This window comes from Bombus fervidus, chromosome 6 (assembly GCF_041682495.2).
Source record: "Bombus fervidus isolate BK054 chromosome 6, iyBomFerv1, whole genome shotgun sequence".
Classification (NCBI taxonomy): Eukaryota; Metazoa; Arthropoda; class Insecta; order Hymenoptera; family Apidae; genus Bombus; species Bombus fervidus.
Genome location: NC_091522.1, coordinates 12247396 through 12261525, shown reverse-complemented (window position 1 = coordinate 12261525; position 14130 = coordinate 12247396). Strand labels below are relative to the sequence as shown.

General features: G+C 34.9%; 2 protein-coding genes and 1 long non-coding RNA gene across 32 annotated transcripts in view; 2 read left to right on the top strand and 1 right to left on the bottom strand.

Annotated features, from left to right (window-relative positions):
* Window positions 1-6181, top strand: part of Gbb (glass bottom boat) — a 41723-nt gene extending 35542 nt beyond the window's left edge. Inside the window, exons 4-6 of one of the 2 annotated variants that reach the window (XM_072005824.1) lie at window positions 1548-1749; window positions 2471-2547; window positions 2669-6181. In XM_072005824.1, the coding sequence (XP_071861925.1) occupies window positions 1548-1749; window positions 2471-2547; window positions 2669-2793 (404 nt within the window). In that variant the 3' untranslated portion in view covers window positions 2794-6181. The remainder of the gene's footprint in view (window positions 1-1547; window positions 1750-2470; window positions 2548-2668) is intronic. The other variant, XM_072005823.1, reaches the window with a different exon arrangement.
* LOC139988425 (uncharacterized) overlaps window positions 1-7490 on the bottom strand; it is a 49179-nt gene extending 41689 nt beyond the window's left edge. Inside the window, exon 1 of the long non-coding RNA XR_011800114.1 lies at window positions 7054-7490. This is a non-coding gene — a long non-coding RNA (uncharacterized lncRNA). The remainder of the gene's footprint in view (window positions 1-7053) is intronic.
* A 33-nt stretch (window positions 7491-7523) lies between these two features.
* Window positions 7524-14130, top strand: part of Patronin (calmodulin-regulated spectrin-associated protein patronin) — an 85938-nt gene continuing 79331 nt past the window's right edge. For 26 of the 29 annotated variants that reach the window (XM_072005778.1, XM_072005776.1, XM_072005773.1 and 23 more), the window contains exon 1: window positions 7527-8982. In XM_072005778.1, coding sequence (XP_071861879.1) covers window positions 8761-8982 — 222 coding nt within the window. In that variant the 5' untranslated portion in view covers window positions 7527-8760. Of the gene's footprint in view, window positions 8983-14130 lie in introns of all 29 variants that reach the window. The other 3 variants (XM_072005799.1, XM_072005800.1, XM_072005798.1) reach the window with 2 other exon arrangements.

The window sequence follows — 14130 nt, the reverse complement described above, 5'->3', positions numbered from 1 at the left end:
AACCGTTCAATTATACCGCATTAACTAACCATATCGATTCGAAAGTAGGTATTATCGAAACTAGATTTTCTCAAAGTCCTGTAACACGCATCATCTGTGAGCGATAAGAGAAATTTATATGGTCGCAACACGTTCTAAATTAATACCGATAACAACCGTACGCTGTTATTTACTGCTGAAGGTGCAAATTTCCCGGCTGAAAATACGATCCTATACTTTCACGAGGGGTTCCGTTCCAATCTGGTGTCACTATCGCGGCATGGAAATAATATTCTTGACATTAATATCACTAATGTGCAGATCCAAGTTGCGACACTTCATGGTAATTCATGTAAAACGGCTTTATTTTTGTCACACCGCAAACTGTTAGGACAGAAGTATAATTATTACCGCATGAATAATTAAAGCAGCTCCGATATAATTATGATAAACAAGTACCATAACTTCTTTTCAGTTCCGATATACATTACGAAACGAGTCTACGATCATGTCGGGTTCCACGCGTTTCCACCACGGCCGTGTCTTATACCCTGAAATTTCTGTACGCGGCCGCCTCTCCGCGTTTCATGCGTGCCGCGCGACGATAATTAAGAATAATCGATCGATCAGCATGTCAGCTGACAGAACGATCAATTAATTAAACGTGCAAACGGTGCGAGGCAGCAGCCACTTAATTGCAGGGCCAACGTGTTGGGAAACCATGAACTGTCGCCTATATCGGCCAAGTGAACGGCTCCCTCGATCATGCTATCGAGAACCAGCTGACACACCGCCGACTCGAGATTCTTAAATAGTTAATATTCCTGAAGGTTGCCTATTAATAATTCCAACTGGTGGTAGGCCATTCTAACAAACATGCGCGCGAATCGTAATCGTTCACGCGTGCATTCCACTTATCGAATCAAACGGGGTAATTGGGTATCGCCAAATTGGAACGTTTCCTCGTGAGTTACATTGCCGATTGGCCTGAAGGCAATCGTGGCAAAGAAAGAAACCTCTTTTCTTATAAAATTCTTCGGCAATACTTTAAACAGTGCGTCGAAATGCGTGATCTTGTAAAAGTTAACTCGCCTTAGCATCTTTTCTGCCCATTTTTGGGCAACGTTTCTAATTAGCGAAGGGTTCTCGAGAAATAATTGTCGGTCTTTATTTTTTATTATGTTTATATATTATATTATTTTATTATGTTTGTCGTTCGTTTCTACTATGCACTTTGACGAATTTTTAAATATTTACATCGTTTCGATCGCAGCTGGCTAACGTTCTTAGAGAATTCTGTGCCAGTAAAAGTTTTTACATTCGAATAAAATATTTGCTACATCTTAGTTCTCATAGTGTTATAAGTTTCCAAATTTTGTCCTAAAAATTAAAAAATTTCAAACTATTGTCGGAAAATTTAGCCTTGTTAAGTTCGTGCAACTAATTCGAGGAAAATGTGTTTTTCTAAAATACGTTGCAAGCAAATTAAACCTGTTTAACGACTGGACGATAGTAAATGCATCGAGTAATCGCGTATATTATCAAAACGAATATTATTGTGTTTTTAGTACACGAAATGAGACCAGAGGACATTGGGATCGTCGGGTTCAGGGGCGATCCTGACAAGCAACCCTTTATGGTGGGTTACTTTAAGAGTTCAGGCATCAGAGAATCGAAAGTACGACAGAAACGAGATGCCAGGAGAAGAAAGAAGAGCGAGTCCTCGAGTTTGGATTATCGGAATAATCCGTACACCGGTAAGTCTGGAAGGTAACGTCCGATGAATCAGTAAATCTATCATTTCCATTTGCATCCTTCGTATTTTAGAGTAACATCGAAAGAGAAATTTTTTTTCGTTGATATTATAAGAAATTGCTCAAAAAAGTAATCGACGAATTTTCCATGGAAAAAATCACGAAGAACGCGAAAAAGATTCGATTTAACCGTAATGTACAAAGAAAGATCAATCCAAATTTGTATTTTACCTTGTCCTGATTGCGCGTTAAAGTCGTTTTTGTTTCAATAATTCTAGCTCTAAATTGTACTAGCGTAATGCCGGTTAGACATTTTAACATAAACACCTTAGTTAAACAACTTGTGCGTGTACTCTGTTTAATAGCCTTGTCGACTGTTGGCGAAATCTCGTAATTGACAGCCTATTCTCTTACTCGGAGCATAATGCAACAAAAATTTTTAATAAGACCATACATAGAAACAAACGGTGTAACGTAAAAACAGTAGAAACTGTAATGTCGATAGAAGTCGATATTAATATTGTCTGAAACACCTGCATACGTATGTATTTAATAATTAGAGAAACAAAGAACCTTGTAACCCGCAATTTTGATGAATTTGAATTCCACTCTTAATACGTAAGAAATACACGTATTCTTTGATTCGTACTTTACCAAGACATTACTAACTGTAAGAAATAACGATGATCGAACGAAGATAACGCGGCGAACAACCGGTAATCATTACCATTTTCCAGATCCAGGCGTACAATACAACTCGAGGACCTGCAAAATTCAAACGTTGTACGTGAGCTTCAGGGACCTGAAGTGGCAGGTAAGTTACGCGAGGAGGCGTAATAACACGCGTATTTAATGCAATCGTGTGCTACACGATCATCGGGACTTGTAGTTTGCCGCGTACTTATCGATGATCGATATGAATATTTATTTTGCAGGACTGGATCATAGCACCGGACGGATACGACGCATATTATTGCAGCGGCGAATGCAATTTCCCTTTGAACGCTCATATGAACGCGACCAATCACGCGATCGTCCAAACGTTGGTGCATCTGGTTAGCCCTGGTAAGGTACCAAAGCCTTGCTGCGCGCCCACCAAGCTCTCGCCGATCTCCGTGCTGTATTTCCTCGACGAAAGCAACGTTATACTGAAGAAGTACAAAAACATGGTCGTCAAGAGCTGCGGTTGCCATTGATCGTCCGGGATTAGCAAGATGTATACATGTGCGGACAGCGCGTTCGAAACGACGATAAATCGAACGCAAAGCGAGCTGTGCGGCTGAATTTTCCGAGTAGAATCGATCGACAGTTCTTAATTCGATCGATGGAGAGATCGAGACGAGTATCTAGCGTTATGGAATTATTTCTTTTCTTTATTCATCGACCTATTCGTCCGTGCGAACGATTTTTATTTCGCTGATATGTTTCATCGAAGATTCTCAGAGTTTGCAATCGTTAGAACGTTAAATAATGGCAAACGTTAAAACACTCTGCATAATTATAAAATCTTATCACATATTATTATTCTTGCAAGAAATTAAATCGTTCGATAGTCGTTTGATGTTTTAAAATTCTTACACTGCGTTCTAAGTTCGTATGATTTTCTCAATTGCTCAGAGTGCAATTCGACGTTCGAATTAAGCTGTTGTCGCTCAAAATTCCGCTCGATTCTCGGTTCGACGAAACAAAACTCCAGTGCCTGTTCGCCTGTGTTGGACGTGAACGACAAACGCTGATCGATGGCGGATTTCAAGCGTCGCAAGAAAATCATCGGTCGTCTGGTGCCAAATTTCGACTAGTAGATAGTGTAATTTCTCGAAACAAGTGCTTCCGTACTAACGATCGTAATAATTTTCGTCGCTGGAAAAAGTGAATAATCGAATGGGAACAACAAAAACGATCGACGAATACGTGCCACTCCGACACGTGATTTTTATCCGGTTTTAGTGGATACATTGTAATATACATATGTCCTTAACGATCGGGGTTATCAACCGATGCTTCGAATCGTTTCTTTCGTTCTACCTTTCCTTCCTTCTTTCTCTTTCTTCCTTTCTTTTTTTATTTTCTTTTTTTTTTTTGTTTTCTTTTAATCAACTCAAATATCTCATCTAATCTTCAAACATTCGATCGGTTAATATATCGTTTAGTGATATTAATTTAACGAAGTCAAACTTGCGATATTATAGTCTGAGAAAAAATGAAACAAAGAGAACGTCGTTGTTCGGTGAATTTCTACGTATTTGATCTGTCGCTGTTTTGAAAAACACATTTGTGTTCGCGTTCTTCCGTTCGCTCGTCGAAGGCCTCTATATACGCAAGCCGACACGAAAAGGAAAAAGATATCTTTTTTTTTTTTTCTTGTAATTAGACTTATTTATGTTTGTAAGTAATACGTCTGACCGAGAGAATAAGAGCACCGTGTGTAATACTCGTAGCAGATTCGTATGTGTACAGGTTGTTTCATAAGATAATCCATGAATCCAGCAAGTGACAGATCCCTGGCGCAAAAGCGAATTGATTCTTAAGACAGGTTTGTCGGTTGTTGGCTTCTAATCGATCAACGGATTGCGCTGAATAATCAAGAATTAATAATTTTCATCCGAGAATCTCTCATTTACGAAAAGTCTCGCTACTTATCGTATAAAACATTCCACAGAGTAGTCGGTTAATTGTCACCTTAAATATCATTGAAATTATGAAGAGTGGAAAAGAATTTATCTATCAAGGATAGCATGATAGAAAAGATAAGACGAAATCAAGTGTTATAGTAGGATATTATGATAACTCTATAATACGAAGAATTTATTTGTTATTTATTAGAGGGAGGGAAGATCTTCTTAAGGATTGCGAGTTTGATTAATTTTCATTATTCATGAAATTTATAAATACTCAAGAATTTGAACGACCATACCGAAGAAATACGGAATTTTATCGTCAACCGGGATGATATAAAATATCGCTGTGACGTAGCTCCAACCTAACTTACAATAGTCTGCATTAAGTTATTTAATTTGAAAGTACGTACTTCCTTTTTAATTTGAATTCTGTATTTTATGTGACAAAGACCGTGAGTAGTGTTCATCGCGTAAGCTATATAATATGAATTAAAATGAAGTAACCCAATTCAAATCTAATTTAAACTGTAGCGATTACCTATGGGCCAACAATACCAATCGAAGATTAATATAACACTTAACTTTTGTAATTACAGATAATTGCTTAATTAAATTAGCAATACCTAGACGATTATACATATAGAAAGAGCGGAATAAGAATTATATGACTAAATCTTTTCTGCTATATAATTATTATAAATGAAATATTTTTCTCTAGCTTCCTCATTCCGAGGGATATTAATCCTCTATAACAAGAATTCTTTGTTTTATTTTTCTTTAAGAAGAAAGAATCGACGTTGCTTGCAATTTGTTATATATATAATCTAAAATCTTATTATTTTATTATACGATAATTATTCTAACGAAGTCTAAATGTCAATATGCAACGATACAGTGATAGTAAGTAAAGTAAAAGTAAAAGATATAGCGATAGAAGTAAGTAAAACGATGCCAGAAAAGATACCTATCTATTTTCAATTTAAATTTCGTTATAGAGGATTAACACGGCGACAGTTACCGAACCACCCTGTACATACTTACACACCCTAGTAACTCAACTTTCTATGTACATGTATCTAAAGTGTAAATTTATATACATATAAGTATATAGAAAGTGGAAAATTCTTTAGTACGATTTTGTAGTATCGTAATTATAATGCGACAGAGAATCAGATTTGTCGAACGAAATAAACATCACAAGCGCATGTTTTTCAATCGAAGCGAAAGTACATATTTTCCAAAATCTCGTGCTTTTTACTTTGCGTCCCACATGCAAGTCGGTATTGTTCGCGCATTTCAAAAACAACGCGTTGACTCCAATTTGAAACGTACGCGTTTAACACAAATAATCGATTAATCGTACAATCGAACGATAATCGCACAGTTTGTTTTTTTTCTTTTCTTCTATCTTCTTCCTTTCTTTATTTTTCCCGTTTTTTTTTTTTTTTTTTTTTTTTTGTATAGATTTCTATTTTTTACAAGCTCTTAGAAAACGTACGAGAGTTACGTTATAGTCATACTTAATTGACGCGTGAGATTAAAAGTTTTATAAATTATTCCGACGCAAGATTCGAATGTGGTGCCGCCGCTGCTCGAGATATGTGTCAGCGTTGTTTAATGGCGTTTAACGAGCGTTTAACCGTGTGAATGGGAATGAAGCATAGTCCATTTTAGCTCGTGGGTGCGTGAATGCGTTCGTGGATGCGATCACAAATCAATCGATGAATATATATAGTCTGTGGTATTATTAACACAACTTTTGTAATGACAATGTAAATATATCGTTGTAAATACGTTCTATAATGCATACTACATAATATGTACAATGTACTTGTGTCAGTTCTTTCTTTTTTATTACCATGCCTCTATTAAGTACGTGAATCATTTTGAATATGTCTTATTGGTAACAGTATCTTTTAATCACCTTAATGATTCGTACTGAGGAAATATATCTTAGTTAAAAGGTTAAAGTTACTCTACTTAGCTGCAAATCTAATTTAATTTACATGATCATGAGTAACAGTCACAAAGTGCAACATCACGAACTTGATAAAAACGAACGTTTTCCTAATTCAACTTTATACAAAAGAACGTGACAAATTTTAGTATTGTTTGTTATAATGAATCTTAACAATTCATAATAATAGATACTAAGAAAAATGTATAATTCTAACGATTCATAACAAAGAACACTAAAAGTATGAATGTTTTGACGATTGGCTAACGATTATATGCAATTTGTATACTGCTCATATTTACGTTAACAACAATGGATCTAGTACCGATCGGATTGTTGATAATATCATGATAAAATTAATGAATAAACCATTTTTTGAAATATGTAATAAGTATTGGTATTGATAATTTGAATTTTTGTATTTATTGAATTCCGAATGTTCGAGACGACATTTTTATTTAAATATCTATACTAAATAAGTTAGTCTGTCTGCTGATAGATGGCATTGCATGTACGCCCCACGATAATTTTACATAGGAGTTCAGTTTTAAACAGAATTTTAAATGTTTTGAACGTTATGTACTATGAATTAAAGAAATAATTAAATTCTGAATATCATATAAATAACTTAATACGTAATATAAATTATTTCATACATAGTCCAGTAAATATTTATTATATAATTTACTTTGATCTGCAATGGTGTAAAAATGTATGTATATTTAGTATACAAAACGTGACATACCAATTACGATGAAAACCGGTTTCATTGTTGCATCTTGAGAAGTTGATAACAAATCTGCTAGACGTTTTTAGATTAGATCTAAAGGAAACCCGTTGTCACTACGATGTTCATTATTCGACGATTCAGATAGGCACGAGATTTTTCAAACTGCATTTCGACCAATCAAGTTCGATCATACTTGGTTACAACATATTTAAAATTAACTCGCTTTCAATCGATAGACTATTTGAAAATCTTTCAATTTTCATCAAAATATATATTAATTGTTAACTATCTATGAAACTGAGTATCTCTCGCACATTTAAAACATAAAATAAAAAACTAAATTATAGTTCTTAGAAAATATCGTTGTCCTGAATTAATTCGACTGGGAAGAACATGGCGACTACTCTCGAATACGTTTCGATATATCGTTAAGCGATATTCTCGCTTCAAATCGATGATCGTTTTCACGATGGACGGCGAACGTGCCGTGGGCTTGATGTTCATACGAAATGACGATTTTTCGTGCTGACAATGTTTCTTGCTTGAGAATTCACGTGAATCGGCATATGCGACTGTGATTTTCGAGCGTCTCGCATGGGAAACAGATAGTAACGATTGTGAAAAACCAACGAATCGTTAGTGGTGCTAGTGCGAAGTTTGAGCTGTGTACGACAGTAGTCTTCTCGTGTGCTTTCGTGCCGCTGTCAACGAAAATCCGAATATCCGGACCTTAGTTTAATTATATAAGAAAATTTGATGAAACGAATAATAAGCATGTTGTGAATTTGAGTTCAAATAACGAGAACACACACATTCGTCATTTATTTGAAGGAAATAAGATTCGCGCGAGGTACGCCCCTTTTACAGGTGCCAATACCATTTTTGCAACACCCATCGAGTGAATCGACCACCGGAGACACCTCTCGAAGAAGCTGAATTTCAAGACGTATCCAAATTTCTATGGTGATATACTTCTGTAATTTTGAATTGAATACCTGTAGTTGGTTTTTCCGCTGTTTCGCGCAAAATCGATAGAGAAGCTCGCACATTACCCGAGGAGTGCGGAACGCGCGACGAGTCTTGCTGACAAAAATAGCAGGGTCCACGGTAGACACGATAGAAGAGTGTCCTTAACTGCTACTGTTCATCCTTTGCAGTGTTTTATCGTGAGCCGGCATTATTTCGACTGTAACTTTTAACTGCTCTGCGTACGGCGCTGCTTGTCCAAAGAACGCTATTTGAAGTTTCAAAACATCGTGTCTATTGCAGCCTTGTGTATGTTCCGGCACGAGCCATAAAGTAGCCTGTGATCATTTCAATTTTCTGGTTACCGATCTTACTGTAAATGTTATACGTAAATCGATGATTGGTAGGTGAGTGATACAAAATGGACTGAAAATCGAACACGGCATCGTTTTAATGCGGATAATTTACTCGTATGTAATATTACTGTCGTCGAAGCGCACAATCTAACCTTACTTCGAGAAAAATTTAGCGGTATTTGTGCCACCTAACCTTCGCGTTCGTCAAACGGAGTGTTCGAATTGTTCGACGTAAATTCGTAAACGTGCCCGATGATCCCGTGACAGAAGAAATATTGGCGTGCCTGTGTCGAGTAACGCGAAATACTTTGAACGCATTGTCTCGCCGGCTATGACGAGAACAAGGACCCGTTCGATCGGATCGTCGCTGCAGCCGTCGCGAATGCTGTGATTTCGTTGAATGTGGAGTGCGATCACGCGCCTCTTCGTTAAGGGCAAAACAGAGGAATCTGCCCCGAGGACGAAGGATCGGACGTGTGACGGCGTGCCCGATACGGTCGTCCATGTTTTCGACGCAATGGATCGTAACGCGGGTGACGATCGACGTAAGGGCCCTGCCGGCGAGCAACACCACGACGGAGCCGAAACCGAACACTTCTCTGATGCCTACGATTCCCGTCAGGTATTTATACATATTCTACTTTTACTTCTAATAAACTCTACTATGGCTATATCACTGAATATTTACAAAAATTATCATTTTGCAGATTAGAAGCTTGACAAATGTAATTGATACGACATTACTTTGTTGTAAATAATATAAATGGTAATAGTTGTAGATAAGAAAGAGAGTAATGTATATTTATATTGCAGTATATGTAATGTAAGAAATACAATTGACATAGATGCTATTGTTTAGACAATAATAGCGTTGATTTTATTTTAAGTTACTAGTCTGCAAAATGAATTGATACGTTCAAAGTTGTTCATTTGATTGATTTCAAATTAAGTTTCATCTGATAAACAAATAGTTGTTATCTTGTATTTTATATCTTGTATAATTTTCTATACGCTGTATCTTCCAAAATATCGGTATTACATTTTTGGTAAAAAGTATGCTATTAATGTATGGCAGATTCTTGTAAGGTACTAGGACCATTATAAACTTCTATGTATAATCTTTTTTTACATATTTTCTTTATGTTGATATTTGTACATTTTTATTCAACTTTTTATCGCAAATGCTTCCTTTGAAATACTATTTTTGATAGGTGGTGTTAAGATAATATTAGTCTTCTATCAAAAGAATCACAGATTCATTGGAAGAATAATAAAATTCATTTTTGAAGAACTAGAGTAGAATAGTGTAATTTGTTTTTTAATTTCTTATATTTCTATACGTTCTTCAAAGTACATAATACATACATACTTTGGAAAGCTAAATAGACTTGAAAATTTATTCGGTTTCATTTTATGGTACTGTTTCCTAATTACATATATAACACTTTTCATTATATGTTCGTACATGCATATATTTGTGCTAGAAGGATATTTCCATATAAAAGTACTTGAAAAAAGTACTTGAAATAAGTACTAAGTCATAATTACTGCAGATCATATATGTAGTTCTGTATATAAGGTAGTTCCTTAGTTTGAGCGAAGCTCAATACTGAAACTGATATTTCTAATAAATAATCATAGAAATATATTTATTAAATTTTAAGAACAATATATTTTTAATAAAAAATTAGATTTTAAATTATATTTTTTTATTAGATTTGTAAATTATTCCAGCATAAATTTTATTCACAGACATTAACGTTTATTTTTGTTCATAATTTTGCAACATATCATTTATCGATACCGCTGACACGTTTGTTACTAATTCGTGTATGAGTCAGCGGTTCTCAACTACTTTTTCGCATTTCAAAATTTCTTGTTATATTATTTTATGGAACGTAGCATGAGATTCACTATTTCAAACTCAGAACTGTGACTAATTAATCTTCAATGCTCACGATAACATGTCAGAAAACATTGTTAAAAAAGTGCATGCTATCTAGCGCGAAGAATTCATTTTTATAATACAATAAACTTGATACAATGAAAAATATATTTTCATCGACTAAAAAGGAGAAGAATGGCCTTGAAGCCTTCTCAAGGATTTCAACAAATGAGAAAAAAGATTACATTTCATATTTATCTGTAAATGTGTAAATATGTAAATCAAACATTGCAACCATCCATCGCTGTACGATTATTTAAATTAACATCACAAACACAAATTACAAACGAAATAAAATGCAAATCAATTTTCTAAGAAATGATTAGGAAATATTGCAGTTATTTTTAATATCGATATTTATTTATGCCACACTTTTCAGTAATGATTTCGCTTTACGAACTTAACGTTATCATTATGAATTTTATGTCAAAATTTTACTAACTTTATGCAGAAATTTCTATACAAGACAGACGCGATTCAGAGAAAAGAAAAATGTACAGAAATAAACAGAGACTATCGAAATTTCTCGTAAATATTATACGATACGAGGATGGTGTTCCCGGAGGCTGTTGTCGTTACGAACAGACTAATTCCATTGTAGAAGAAGAGAGCATAACGCTCGATCAATGAAAAGATATCTCTGCGCAACGCCTCGTGTCCAAGGCTCGTTACAAGCTTACTCGTTCTTGTATCATATTCCAATTATTTGTAATTAATGGAGTCTAAAGTTACACGTGGAAATTTTTGCGTGCAATAGCCACGATTAGAGCGACTATCTCGTTGAATATTATTTTAACGTTCGATGGGCTTAATTGGATTGGATCTCTATTAATTATCGTTACGTACTTATTATTGTAACAAATAATTTTCTTACAAAATCTATTTCCGAATTGTCGAAATTTACACGTACATGTATTTTATTTATTCGATAGATGGATTTGAATTAATCAGGATTTAATCGATTCCAAACACTCGGTTAGACCAACACCGCATTCTTTAGCACGTGGGTCATCAGTGACCTACAGAGGACTGTTCGCTGAAGCTGTTATTTTCGTCGTTGGAGTTGAAATACGTATTATGGGGAAATGCTTCGTGATACGTTTAGCGAATGTATAATTATCGCGTTTAATGCATTTGATGTAGTGTCGACGGTGATTCATATTACATAGTAATATTCTTCTAGATTAATAGAGTTCTTCTATGACGCTTCATTTTGTTTCGTTATTTCTTGTAAGCGCAATAAAAGAAGATCAACGTCACACGAGTAGTGAAATGAAAAGAAAACGATAACGTATATCTACTGTGCTATGTACTTGAAGCGAAGTATTTAAAAAGCGTCGTACGTTACGAATTTTTACGAAGTTCAATGGGAAAATGAGTATGGGATGAGTATGGGACTTGTATTAGTCATACCTCAACAAGTATCGATCATTAGATTATATTCTTCTTAAGCATCGAGTACACTTGCGATAATAGAATAGTAATATCTCTTCGATAACATCTGATTCGTGTCATACTTATTATGCCCTTAATGAAAGTTAATAATAATTTCTGTCATTAAGGCCATGTAAAATCAATGTTACAGAGACATGTGGAAATCGATAACTTAATTAATATTCAAATGTACCAGGAACAGGATTGCTTCATAATTTACTTACGATTAATGAAATGCAGACGCGATACTCGGCTAACATGGCATTCAACCGGCTCATGTAATTTATGGCGTAGTAAAAGCAAGAATGTGTCAATATAAAATATCGCTTAACGTACTAACAAATAAAATTAATAAATAATAACTTATTTGCTGATAGATACATCGGATATGATACTTGTGATAGTAATGCAATGCCATGAAACAGCATTAAATCTCTCTAAAATTGTTACAAACTAAATCTTGTTTTGTCTATGAATATTCTAATATATTTTCTTGTATCGTACATGTTTGTTCGTGGCCTCTTATTTATCTTGGCTTGCTTTTACGTTTAATGTCTAAAATTCTTCAATTAGAGAAGGCGTATCACACGAATATTCCACTTTTGCATCAGCCTGTATGTTTATCAGAATTGAACGATATGGAGAATTGTTGAGAACCGATTATCTTATGACTATAAAATAGACTGCTTACAAAGGCAACAAATTATTTGGGAATATTAATGAATTAAAAGAGACGGAATAATCTATGACAAAATTAAAATTGGTACCATTCTCTACCCATGAGTGGAGCATCTATCTAGATTTGTATTCTTTCGAACGTCGATGTTACTTTGAACTCGACCGTGTTCTTAATTAACCAATTTCTCAAGTTTCGGTCTTTCTTATTAAAATATCAATAGGCAGATAAGTTTAGCCGTAGCGGGATTAAAAATGATATCTTTGCTACCAAAGAGACGTTTCATTTTCGTCTTTTCCGTATCATTAATTATCTCGATAATTTAGAAGGATTACAGAGATTAATTTTGATTAATGCTTAATCTTGATTTTGAACTAATGATTACGCGTTATATCATTGCAGGAGACCAATAATTCATTCGATACAAATTTTAAGATATCTGATAGATTACAGTAAAATCCGTGAAAATTGCTCTTGAACGAAAAACCAAAATTCTTCAGCTTGTTCAGAGATTTCTGTACACTGGTATTTCACGTGCTCGTTTACGGGTAGCCGTGGCAGACTGTCGTACGAAAGCTATTCCCGAGCTGCGACGCTATGACGAATATGGCGTCGTTTCCTGTACGCAAGGTTATTTATTGCACGGTAAAACGAGCCTGTACCTGCGCGGAGAACCACCTCCTCCAGCCACAGGAGACTTTTTTTTGGCACTGTGCGGCGTGCAGGATCTTCAAGAATCGCGACGCACGCTCGTAATTATCAGTTTAATTACGCCACTGTCGCTGACTTCGAATGAAGTGGCGCGAGAAACTCGTCCTTGGAACAGCGTTTGGAAACGTCGTGTTCCTAGAAACCCGATCTTCCCGTTTGTACTCACTGTGAACGCTGATTTATTATTATTACTTATTTTATTTAAGAACGCGTTAACCTTCTTTTATGGTCATTAGCGATCGCGATTAATAGAACAAGAATGTACAAAAAAAGAACGTAAAATACAATAGGTGAATTACTATTACTGAAACTAATAGCAACCATTCATTTTGAACACAAACACACACACACGTATATATACACTGTACAATTGCAGTACGATTAACTTAAGCTTAAATTAATAGGGTACAGTGTATGTTAGAGTTAAGTCGGTAGTTTACAATATGATACTTGGTGATAGAAATTAATATCTTTGAGAAAGTAAGGAAGATTTTCCGCAATGGTTTTGATGATTCAGACATGTCTGGGAGACTAAATTTAATTTTCTGTTGGGAGACGTTACTACAGTTAGGAAGATGATTCGCAGACGGAATACAGTTAGAGTGATTGCATTTATTTGGCTGATTTGTAGTTATAAGGTGAGAGTGTTGTGGTGCAATTCTAAGTCTGGTGGGAATAATTTGCTTTTTCCTATTAAAAAGAAACGTTGAACGATGATTTATTTCAAGTAGAATTTGCATATTTTAGTATTGCTTAATTCTGTTTTACGTTCGAGAAAATAGCGCAACAGCCGTTTTTAAACTTTGTTGAAAACAAAATGTTATTTACTTGTCGTTAACCCATAACTAGTTTGACGATCGTTTCATCACAGTATAATAGAGAAACTCGTAGGAATATTTACAACAAGTTGTAAATAAATAACTTGCTTTAGTAGTGATTTTTATATTTCTCATTTTGCAAAAAAAAAAGAAAAAAAAAAGAAAGTCAAACAGCTTTTCTATCGC